Genomic DNA, 11,733 nt, shown 5'->3' with positions numbered 1-11,733 from the left:
TGAGCAATATCTGAGGAGAAAAAGACCATGGAGAGGAGGCTTTCTGAGGCTGGGATGACCAGGATTGAGCTGGCTATTGTGCAAGGCCTCCCTCCATGTAAGCTTGGGAACAGCCTCACGGGAGGAAGGCTTGATTGTGGGTGAGAATAAGACAGGAGCCCTCGTGGGCCTTTGGTAATGAAAAGAAGAAGCTAGACTATGTCTATATTCACTGTGGATTTAGAATCTTAAGAGTCAGTTATTATTTAGACTATACAAAGAACTCTCAAAACTCAACAGTAAAAATCTCAAATGATTCCACTAGAAAGTGGGCAAAAGATATGAAGACATTTCACAGAAAAGAATATACAGATATGGCAAATAAGGCCACTAAAAGATGTTCAACATTATTAGCTGTTAGGGAACTGCAAATTAAGACCATGATGAGATGTCACAACAACCTGTTAGAACAGCCAAAATAAAAATAGTGACAGTACCAAATGTTGACAACGATTTGGAGAAACTAGCTCTCTCATGCATTGCTGGTAGGAATGGAAAATAGCTTAGCAGTTTCTTAAAAAATGAAACATACACTCACCATATGATCCAGCAATCATACTACTGGGCATTTATCCCAGAGAAGTGAAAATTTAAGTTCACACAAAAGCTTGTACAGTATTGTTCATAGCAGCTTTACTTGTAATAGCCAAAAACTGGGAGAAAGTCAGAATATCCTACAATAGGTGGATAGTTAAATAAACTATGGTACATCCTTACCATGGAATGTGACTTGGCAGTAAAAAGGAATAAACTATTGATACACGAAATAATTTGGATAGATCTCAAGGGCATTATGCTAAGTGAAAAAAGTTACTCTCAAAAGGTCACATACTGCATGATTCCATTTATATAAAATCCTCAAGATGACAAGATTTTAGTAATAGAAAACAAATGAGTGGTTGTTGAGGACTAGGGATGGGGGTGGTAAGCGGGGTGGGTGTGAGTATTAAAGGGCAGCATGAGCAAGCTCTTTGTGGTGATGGCATAGTTTTGTATCTCAATTGCAGTGGTGGTTACACTAATCTATGCATGTGATAAAGTGACATAGAACTACACACACATATTGAACCAATGTCAATTTTCTGATTTGATATCGTATTATAGATACATTAGATGTAATTATTGGGGAATACTGGGGGGGAGGGTACATAGGACCTCTATGTTATCTTTAAAATTTCCTGTGAATCCATGATTACTTCAAAATGAAAGGAAAAAAAAAGAATTAACTATGAAAAATGTCTTCTCACAATCAGCAGTATTTGTTAAAAACTTTAAAAATGGCAATGCTCTTTCTCTCAGGAATTCTATCTCTGTCTAGGAATTCAGCCTTAGAAGGTAATTGGAGATGCCCATGGAAATCTGTAGACTAGCACATTTGTCCGAGTTCATAAGGTAATTTAAATGCCCACTTGTATGAGAAGAGTTAAATAAGTTATAGCCTATCATATGATAGGACATTTGTTTAGATACTAAAATCATGCTTTTGAGGAGTATTTAATTGGCAAGATGCTTACAATAGCATTAAGTAAAAAAAAAAAAAAGCAGGCTATGAAAGAGTATACATGTAATATGATATCAATTTATCTAAAACATATATATATAGAGACCATATACATATATATATGTAGAAGAAAATACACCAAAATATTAATGATATTATTATGAGGACTTTATTTCTAAAATAAACATGCATTGCTTTTATCATTAGAAAGATAAACATCTTATCCACAAACTTAGATTTGAAGGGAAGGGGGTGGTGGGAAATATGTTATAGTAATTTACTTTGGACCTAAGACCCTGGCTCAGTACAAGAATGTTCTAGTTTATAAATGAAAACTCCTTTCTTAATAAAGATAGTGTCTACAGGTAAGTCATTATCGAGTCAGGGTCATAATTGAAAACCTCAGGTGTTGGTGTTTTTCAATCTTGAATAAGAGAAGGGAGGAGGGGTGGGGAGATACACATTTTCCAAGTGCCTGTTCTTCAGAATTCCATGTGCATGGAAACTATTTTTTTAGAAGGAGCATGAAGGGACAATTTACAAATGAGTGTTCATGTTATTACCCCCAGGGAGGACCTTTTGTACCCGGGGGTGGGGGGCAGGGGGTCATCTCCTGAGCTGTGACTCTTTTTAGTCGAGGGCACTTTTATGGAGCGGGAGGAGAGCTGTGAGCAGCCAACACTCAGCAGCTTGGAGATGGATGCATTAGCCTGGGAGAGGAGATCTGGGTAGAGAGCCTACAGCATCTCTCAAATGGCCCGTTATTATGTTCCCAATATTATGGTGAACAACCTTGTACATAAATCTTTAGGCGCATCTCTATTTCCTAGGGTAAATTCCTGGGAATAATTTAAACAAAGACTATTAACATCCAGTAAATGTTTATTGAATGGATGACTAGATAAATCAATAAGGAGAGAGAAAAGGCCTTGGGAGGTTGATAGGATGAAGAAGGTATGTGGAAGGCAGGATCAAATGGATCTGTTGAGGGCTAGTTCTGGGACTGGGCCCTGAAGAGAGGGTCCCCTCTCACCTTGGTGACAGGACCAGCGTGAGCCTGGTACTCATTGAATTCTTTCTGCAAAGACAGAGGGTACTTCATCGCACGGATGGTTCCCACTGAGGTGCCCACAAACATCATGCGCCCGGAGTGCGAGATGACAATGGCTGTGTAAACGACATCGAATGCTGACATCTCTCGAAGGACCTGGAACACAGACAGCTCTGTTCAGTTTGCAGGCCTGAGCCCTGTCCTCAGTGTCCCTGAGTCATTATCCCGTGAAGGAGGGACCCTGTTGTCACAGGCCTTCTTCTCACCACACTCTCTGCAGTAAACATGGGGCTGTCTCCGGCAGATCGTTGTAGCTGCCCAGGGGTGGGGCAAGGGGAGACTCACGGAAGAATCTGCAATCTCCTTGAGGGTCTGGTCAGATCCAACAGCAAAGATAATCTTGGAATCAGGGGAGATGGAAACACAGTTGTAGCTGCAGGACTTGAGCACACATTCTGTCTCTCTTTTTCCCGTGGATAGATTCCATTCATACACAGCACCGTCTGTGCCACAGGAAATCAGTTTGCTGTCGTCAACATTCCACACAATGGAATGAATCTACAGGGGAGGAAGACATTCCCAGTGAAGAGTGTGCACACGCAAACACACACACACGCACACACACATGCACACACACGGAAAAGGCAACGTGTGCCTCTAGACTGAGGCAGAACGTCCTTTCCTGGTACAAACCCTTTAGGAAGAACAAGCCATAGCTTTTTGGGAGTGTTAGCATTCTGTTTCCCAAGATGCTTATAAAATATTGAAGATGAAATACTCCTATTTCCTTTTCAATTTATGAATGGAAAGATTGAACCAATTGTAACGATTCCTATAATTCTACAACCAATTAATTATGGCGGGGATTGGGGGAGAAACTTATATATTCATGGAATTTGCAAAAATAGGACAGAGAGAAGGGACTTCCAGAATGGAAAAATAAGGACCTCAGCTGACCTTCTCCTCAACCAAATAAGTTGACTGTTAAAATATTATACAAGCAATTATTTAAAGTCTCTGGAAATTGTCCTAAGGGCACACAGCAAATGTAGAAACATTCCTACAGGAAAATCTACTCAATCTCAGTAAGAACAGAATCTGGCATGTGAGCCGCGATCTGCAGGTGCAACATGTTCTTCTGCATAAAATGCCTTTCTTTTTCAATTGCTTTTTCTCTCCAAATTCATCTGCTGACTTCTTACTCCTTTTAATCATTGGTCCCTCCCTTTTCTTTATGCCCCATATCTACTCTATCTTCAGGAACTATTGGTTTTACTAATTAAGTATCTTTTGAATCCATCCACTTCTCTCTAACTGTACCGCCTCCATCCTGGTCCAAAATACTATCTTCTTTCATGTAGATATCCACAGTAGTTTCCTTACCATTTTTACCCTTGCCCCTTTCAACACATTCTTCACTCTGCAGCCAAAGTAATCTTTTAAAATGCAAGTCTGGTTATAGTATTCCCTGCCCTGGAAGTCTTCAATGATTTTGAGGAACAATAGGATAAAGTACGAAATCCTTAAAAGGCTTACAAGCTTCTATGTACTTGGGCCCCTGCTAACCTATCCAATTTTAGCTCACTCCAAGTTTTGTTCTGATACCTATGTTCTAGCTCCATAGACATTTCAGTTCCTTTGAAATCTCCTATGAGATTTCCCAAGAAATCTCCCATCTCAAGGTCTTTGGATCCCTATCTGCAATGATTATCTCTACCAGCTCTGTCTGGCTACTTCCTACCCACTTCTTTAGGACAAAGCCTTTGTGAATAACCCAATCTCCTTCATTATGCCAATTCCTTCATTATTTCCTTTCATAACACCTCATGTTTTTCTTTCATTGAATTTATTGCAATTAGTAATTAAATTTGTCTGTGCCTTTGTTTTATCGACTCTTTTCCTAAGCAGACAGTGACCTCCTCAAAGAGAGGAATCACTTCTCTTCTGTTCACTTGTGTCCCACTGACTAGCAAAATGTTTGGCTCTGCGCCCCTTGTTTCTCTGGACACTGTTCATTCACTTACCTTCCCTGTGTGTCCTTTCAGGTTTGAGATGTTCTCCAGGCTTGTGGTGGTAAAAATCTGAATCACATTTCCATTGACTGCAGCGAACAGGTGACCTCCATTGCTAAAAGCACACTACAAAAAAATACATCCAGCGAGCAAGAAGGAAAGAAATGAGCAGTCTCATTAAAGGTTACAGTCAAGAGCTCTTTTTGCTCAAAAGAGGTGGAAATCTGGGGAAGGTACAAATAGAACGAGAATCGTCTGATATTTTCAGACCCTTTCACTATTCCTACAGCTCATACTGGCTAAGATGCTTACACTGCCATATGTGCTTATGCATGAAGCTGCTTGAATCATAGAAGAGAACATTCATTTCATTTGTAGAAGTTTCGGAATGGGGAAGCGGTTCCTGGAATCATTGTCTTGTTTCTGCGAATCATCTCGGGGAAAGATGGTGGGCTGCTTAGTACCTCTCACTATTGCTTGTTTTCCCTGGCTCTACCCAGTCTTCAACCTGGCTTTCCCAGCTGTGCCTCTGATTCTGTGGTAACTTTTTTTTTTTCCAGTGCTTTTGTATTACTCCACAACCACAGAGAGGATCTGTCACAGGGCTTTGGGCTCGCTTAAATATTTTAGGGAGAATAAGAAAAGGGTGATAGAGCCATATACTCAATAAGTTTCGTGGAAGAACTGAATTTTTTCTTTTTTTAAAAAAAGGCACTAAAGTTCTCTAAGATATACTTTGGTCTCACCTCCCCAGAGCATGTTAGTTCTTGATATTTCAACCCTGGTTTCCCAAGAAACTGGATGTTTATCTCCAGCAGTTCTTACCTCTCTGCATCCTCTGACAGAGTATTCTTTGAAAGAACGTATATCATCAATGAGTAGATTCATAAGGCGTAGTTTGTCAGCAAACCCTGCCACAATGAAGTGGCCAGATGGATGAAGGCTGATTGTATATGCCTCTTCTTGGTATTCCTTATATAGTTCCAAAGTGCTGTGAATATCAGTTCTTGAATTATAAATCTAGCTCGCTAAATCCCTCAAGCTCTCCATTGTATCTAGTATGTATTTTTATCATAGCATTTGAGATACTTTATTGCTTGCAATGAATGCATCCTCTCTTTTCTATATTTTGAGTATTTGAGGATAGTATCCAACAATGAGTATAGCAAGTAGGGGGACTGAACAAGGGATTGTCTGTTGGTGTTAAATGCACAGCTCCATTTAGATTTCTTAAATCAAAAGGATTGCACTTTTTTTTTTCCCCAGCAGCCCCAGCGGAACAAAGAAATTACAGTGTAGGGCCATCTAGGTTGGAGATTCTCAGGGTAGCTATGACAGAAGGATAAAATCATGAGGAACTTGAGGGGGCTTGGGGCAGTGATGAGGAGAAAGAGGAGAAATACATGCTCTGGTGAGCTCCTGAGGCCAAAAACAGATCAAGTAGGAGTAAGGGAATAGGAAAGCTGGAAGGACATCGGATGTCCTGGAAGAAAGTGAGATACTAGAGTGTTATCTCTATGTCCCTAGAGCTGGTATAGTGTCTGGCAAGTAGTTAAGCATTTAATAAAGCACAAAGTAATTTTCTAGCCCATCCAGGAATGAAAAGAGAAGGTAGGTTGACTGACTTGATTAAAAATTTTTTTTTCCAACTGAAAGCTTCTAAGTAATGAAAATTTAAAATTCTCTAAAGTAATGCACATGAAAAATTTAACAACCCAAATCCTGCATATTATAGTATCAAAGCCTTTCATTCCTTACTTTGATTCATAATTCCAGATGCGAATGGATCGATCCAGAGAACAGGTGGCAATGAGGGGTTTGCGGATGCAAGTAGCTAGACCAGTGATGGATGCTGAGTGTAATGGGTACATCAGATACTCAAAGTGGGCTGGCTCCCCCTAGAGAAATCATACAGAATGAGATTCGGCAGAGTAAGCAAAAGGCTAGCTATGCACTTCAGCTCTTATTACTACCCATGAACATTAACTAGCCTGGGTGTGCAAAATCAGGTGGTGAACAAACTATTTTAATATCATTCATTTTTTCTTATTCCATTATTATTTAAAAACAATATTTTAATGGCAATAAAATATTTGGTTCCACAAATATACCAGAACTTAATTTAGCCATTTCTCTACTGTGGGGACACTTAAGTGGTCTTTAATTTTTGTTATTTAGGAATAACTAGAATAAATATCTTTGCAGGTAAGTTTTTGTACCTCTCTCATTACTTCCTTAGATACTGTAGTGTGAGTGCAGGTATTAAGCTTTCTGATTGTAGTGTAAGTGCCTGACATTCAGCTTTTGATTGTCAAAGCATCCATTTTAAGACATCCATCTTGAATAAACATATTGCCAGCTGTACGGTACAGCTACTAGCAAAATGACCAGATAAGGAAATAGGCTGCCCCCACCTGTGGAGGTCCCTCTTTCTGAGAACCCTGAATAACCTAGATAACTGATGGCTTGAGTGACCCCTTCTCCCTTTCTGTGCCCTAATTCCTGCTCTTATGCTTCAAATCAGCCAACAAAGAGTGAACCCATGAAAATCTAGATACTCCAACCCTGGACTCTAATAAAGGCCAAGCCTCAGGTCTGTGCTCTCTTTCTACCTGTGACCTCTCTGTGTGGCCCCTGGACACACGTGCCAGGTCCCCTTCAGGACCTGTGAATAATAAATCTTGTTCCCCAAAGGTCCCTGATGGCTTTTGCTGAAGTGCATCCTGCAATCATAATAAGAGCCAGGAAGGCCAGTCCAGCCACAACATAGGCCCCTGTGGGGGAAATGTACAGTCCTGGGCCAGTACCTGGGCTTTCTTAGCTTATAGCATCACTATCAATTGGCTGGGACTGACACAACAGATACATTTGTAGAAGCAGAACATAGGCAAAAACAGTATGAATAATTTTAAGGGTATTGATAAGTACTTCCAAATTTCTCCCCAGGGTGACTATATTACTCTATTGCCAGCAGCAGTGAGAGTTGGGTGAATGATTTTAAATTAAAATGTATCCTGATATATTGGTTGTACAGGTTTCAGATGTCTGTCATGAGGCGTTACACCTGGGACACCTGAATGAGGAGTGATGATTGGGAAATTTAACGAGGTGCACATATTTTGGGTCTGTTCACAAGCCAAGACAAAGTCTGCGATGGGATTCCCTCAAATTCTGGCTCTCCCCCACTTATAAACTTATCTGCATCACTCTATCCTCTACTATCTTATAAAAAGAGGTGCTGTGCTGCGGTGGGGGGGCAGGCACAGATTATTCCCATTCTTCTCCATCTGTTACCCCTTCTTTCTCCAATATCTTCAACCTCCTTGCCTCTACTAGCACATTCCTATTAGCTGCTTTTATTTTTTCTTTCCTGAAGGATGAGCAAGAAAGAACCAATATGGGGAAGAAGGAAGGGAAGACTGTTCCAGGCAGAGGGAACAGTATGTGTAAGAGCCTTTGGCAGGAGGGAATCTGCAGATCCATGGTGGTTATCCAGTCCTATTAGATGGAATGATGGGATGAGGCAGCCAGGGCCAGACCATTCCTAGCCCTGTGCACTCAAGTCTAGTTCTTCTCAAAGCACTGGGAAGCCACGAAGGGATCACAGCTGTGATGGTGGTAGTGGTAGAGGATGTGTATCTTGCAGTAACCAGACCTGGGTTTTGAAAAGACCACTCTAGCATAAAAATGGAGTATAGCTCAGGTGCAGGAGGGCACAGTGTATATACAGAAATAGGCATGAGGCTTTTACAGGGGAGGAGAATGGAAATGCTTTCTTCTACAGAAGACCCCACCCCTCTGGTCTAGTTCCCTCCTCCCTTTGCGGCCTTCCTTCTGGGAGGCCCTGCCTGAGGGGAGACAGGATCTGTGTGATGCGCTCACCCCTCCAGACAGAGAAAGCAAACAAAGTGGAGATCTGCCATCAAATTAGTCCTTTCTGAGTCCATGTGAATCAGTTCCACCCAGGTGAAATGATAAAAATATAGTTTCTAAATCTGCAGGTTAAAAACAGCCCTGGATTTATGGTAACCCCAAATATAGGTGGCCTAAAAGGCCCCACCTGAGACTATCGACCAGGTACCATCATCTCCTTCACTCACTTCTTACGGAAACAATCTGTGTTCACTGACGGATGAATGGATAAAGAAGATGGGGTACACACACACACACACACACACACACACACACACACACACACACACACACACTACTACTCAGCTATCAAAAGAGGTGAAATCCTGCCATCTGCCACAACACGAATGGACCTTGAGGGTATTACGCTAAATGATATAAGTCAGACAGAAAAAGACAAATACCATATGACTTCACTTATGTGTAGAATGTTAAAAACAAAAACAAACAACAAAACCCAAAAATGAACTCCTAGAGGCAGACAACAGAGGGGTGGTTAGCAGAGGGGAAGAGTGGTGGAGGGAGGGCAAAACGGGGGAATGGGGTCAACTGCACAGTGACAGACAAAAACTAGACTTTTGGTGGTGCGCACGATGTAGTATACACAGATGTCAAATTATGACGTTGCACACCTGAAACTTACATATAATGTTACCTCAAAAAAAGAAAAAAGAAAAAAGAGGCCATCTCTTATAACCTCTCACTGAAAACATGTGGAAAGTGATGTTCAGAAAGGTTTAATCCGAAGAGATTTGTCTAAAGTCACATAGTAGCTTTTAAGAACCTGTTTCCCGAATTTTCTACAATTCATTAGGTGTGTGATACTTTCAAAATGCTCTACTGGTCAGAATCTTTTTTTTTTTGAGATATAACTGACATATAAGGTATTCGTTTGAGGGTATACAACATAATGATTTATTAGCCTATTACCTTTTAAATACACTTAAATCTCTCTCATCTTACAAACAAAACAATTCTTTCTCTTCTGCCTCATCTCTGCACTTCATTCTATGAGGCCAGTATTATCCTGATACCAAAAACAGTCAAAGGCATCAAGAAAGAAACTACAGACCAATTCTGTTATGAATACAGATGAAAAAATCTAGAAGGAAATGTTGCTGGGGAAGACTCACCTTGCTGATCTCCGTTAGGGACATGGTGATGCTGTAGAGTTGGTTCTTACTGGTGCTGGCAATCAGGGTTTCCTCAGAGGGGCTGAAGCACATGCAGAGGATGTCCTGTTTGTCAGACTGACTCGGGTCATTGCTCTGCGGGTCCACAGGAATCTGCCCAAGACACAAGACAGCTATCAGTGATGCCCCTACATTGTCAGTGGGTCCTTGAGCTTTCAGAGTTCTCTCGTACACTTTGAGTGTATGGACTCCCAGACAAGCATGCTTCCGGGATCTGCCTCAGATCTGAGAAGGGAGGGCTTGAGTTGCTGCTGTTTCTGTGGGTTTTATATTCACCTTTAAGCGATTAGTGGATGAATAATAAGACAGCGGCATACGCTAAAAAAATGATCAATCTATACCTCTCAATCTATACCTCCAAAGACAAGCATTAGTTTAAATCCCACTCTCGCCCACCTGTTGGAATCCCAGTGCGGGAGCCCATCTGCACCAAGTACACCAGTATGTGTACTTCAGAAGGTGACAGCCCTTCTTCCACGTGAGGTGGGTGACAGGACAGAGAAAAGGAAAGGGGTCACACAGGTCTTGCCAGCAGTCTCTGGGAGGACCTGTAGTTCCAAGTAGACGTGATAAAATTAGATTTCCTTTTCCCCGCTATTGCTTTTCTTCTATTAACAACCGCACGTCTTGAAACGTTGGCTTGCGCATACCATCTCTATTTCCTTATCAACTACTGCTATTAATTCCTTGTAATTTGATAAATAAAATTTCCTTCCGCTGCATCATCTACTGAAACTGTCTTCATGAACATTAGAGACCCTTTCTCACCAAGCCAGACACCCCTGCTCGGTTCTCATCTTCTCGACTTTTCTAGAGCCTGTAGCAGCGATGTGGCACCCACCTCCCTGGGGTCCAGGACACTGAGCTCTCATGTTTCCCTCCCCCTGTCTAGAGCTCTGTCTTCCTATATAACCCTCGCTTTTCCTCATATAGTCAACTCCCCCTTCTCCACCAGGACAGCAAGGGCTCTGGGAAGCCGCTCTGACCCGCCCTGGGCCAGGTGGGCCCTGATACTCCCTCAATGTACCCATGGCACCCAAGAGTTCCCTCTACTGTCACATTTATCATGCTGTGTAAAGTAGAATGGGAGCCCTCAGACTAAAGGCCTTGTCTGTGTTGTCCCATCCCTGTGCTTGGAACAGTGCCTGGCACATAGCAGGTGCTCAGTGAATGAATGGGTGTTGCCTTGCTGCCTGACTCCAGAAACAGGTGCTTGAGGGAAGCAGCCATGTCTGATACATCTCTTAGGCACCCGGCCCAGAGCCTGGCCCATGGTAGATGCACAGTAAACACCTGCTGAATGAATGAGTGAATGACCACTACTTCTTAGTATCCTCTGCTGAGTCTCTAAATTAGGAAATACTGTTTTGTCCTTAGTCTTTTTTCTTTCTATTTTCTCTCTCAGTGATTTTACCTAATATAAGGGTTTCAATGAAAACAATAGCAGTGAAAGTAATTACAATGATAAATATCTAGAATAGTAAAAATAAAGCGTCAACTACATGCCAGACATAAGCTAAGCACTGTGTGTGTACATACTGATCACACTCCTAAAGTCTAAACCATATTTCTGATGGTTTCACTTTATTCCAGGAGTCAAATGTCAACTTCCTCAGAGAGGCCTTTTGCTCCCTGTCCTTTCCCTGGCTTTGTTTCTCACAATGTTGATCCCCGCCTGACAATCGGTTCATATTTGTCCGTTTGCTTGTTGACTGAGCTCTAAGTACAGACAGGCTCTTAGTGTGTTTGCTTCCCTACTGTGTCCCTCCCAGCCCTTAGCGCAGAGCCTGGCACAAAGTAAACCCTCAATAAATAGTTGTTAAATAAATGAATAAACAAAAGAATAAACTGCTTCTCCTTGGTCCCCACCCACCTTGCTCTTACCCCTAATTTTCCTTCTCTGGCATCTTTTTCAGGCATCCAGTCTTAAAACTGAGGCATCCTCTCTGGGAGCTCCTTATCTCTGGTCTCACACATCTACTCAGGGAAAGTCCTATAGACTTAACCTTCACAAAGTCTCTTTCC

The 11,733-nt window shown here is 41.7% G+C and overlaps 1 protein-coding gene across 1 annotated transcript in view; it reads right to left on the bottom strand.

The window, feature by feature from the left end:
* Positions 1-11,733, bottom strand: part of CFAP57 (cilia and flagella associated protein 57) — a 53,845-nt gene that overhangs the window by 33,060 nt on the left and 9,052 nt on the right. The window contains exons 6-12 of the mRNA XM_025046451.1: positions 9,649-9,801; positions 6,362-6,501; positions 5,429-5,594; positions 4,616-4,729; positions 2,937-3,149; positions 2,533-2,747; positions 120-129 (exon numbers count right to left, since the gene is read on the bottom strand). Of these exons, the coding sequence (XP_024902219.1) occupies positions 120-129; positions 2,533-2,747; positions 2,937-3,149; positions 4,616-4,729; positions 5,429-5,594; positions 6,362-6,501; positions 9,649-9,801 (1,011 nt within the window). The remainder of the gene's footprint in view (positions 1-119; positions 130-2,532; positions 2,748-2,936; positions 3,150-4,615; positions 4,730-5,428; positions 5,595-6,361; positions 6,502-9,648; positions 9,802-11,733) is intronic.

Source organism: Pteropus alecto, unplaced genomic scaffold, assembly GCF_000325575.1.
Source record: "Pteropus alecto unplaced genomic scaffold, ASM32557v1 scaffold484, whole genome shotgun sequence".
Lineage (NCBI taxonomy): Eukaryota > Metazoa > Chordata > Mammalia > Chiroptera > Pteropodidae > Pteropus > Pteropus alecto.
The sequence above is the reverse complement of the archived record's forward strand: the minus strand, read 5'-3'. Positions and strand labels throughout refer to the sequence as shown.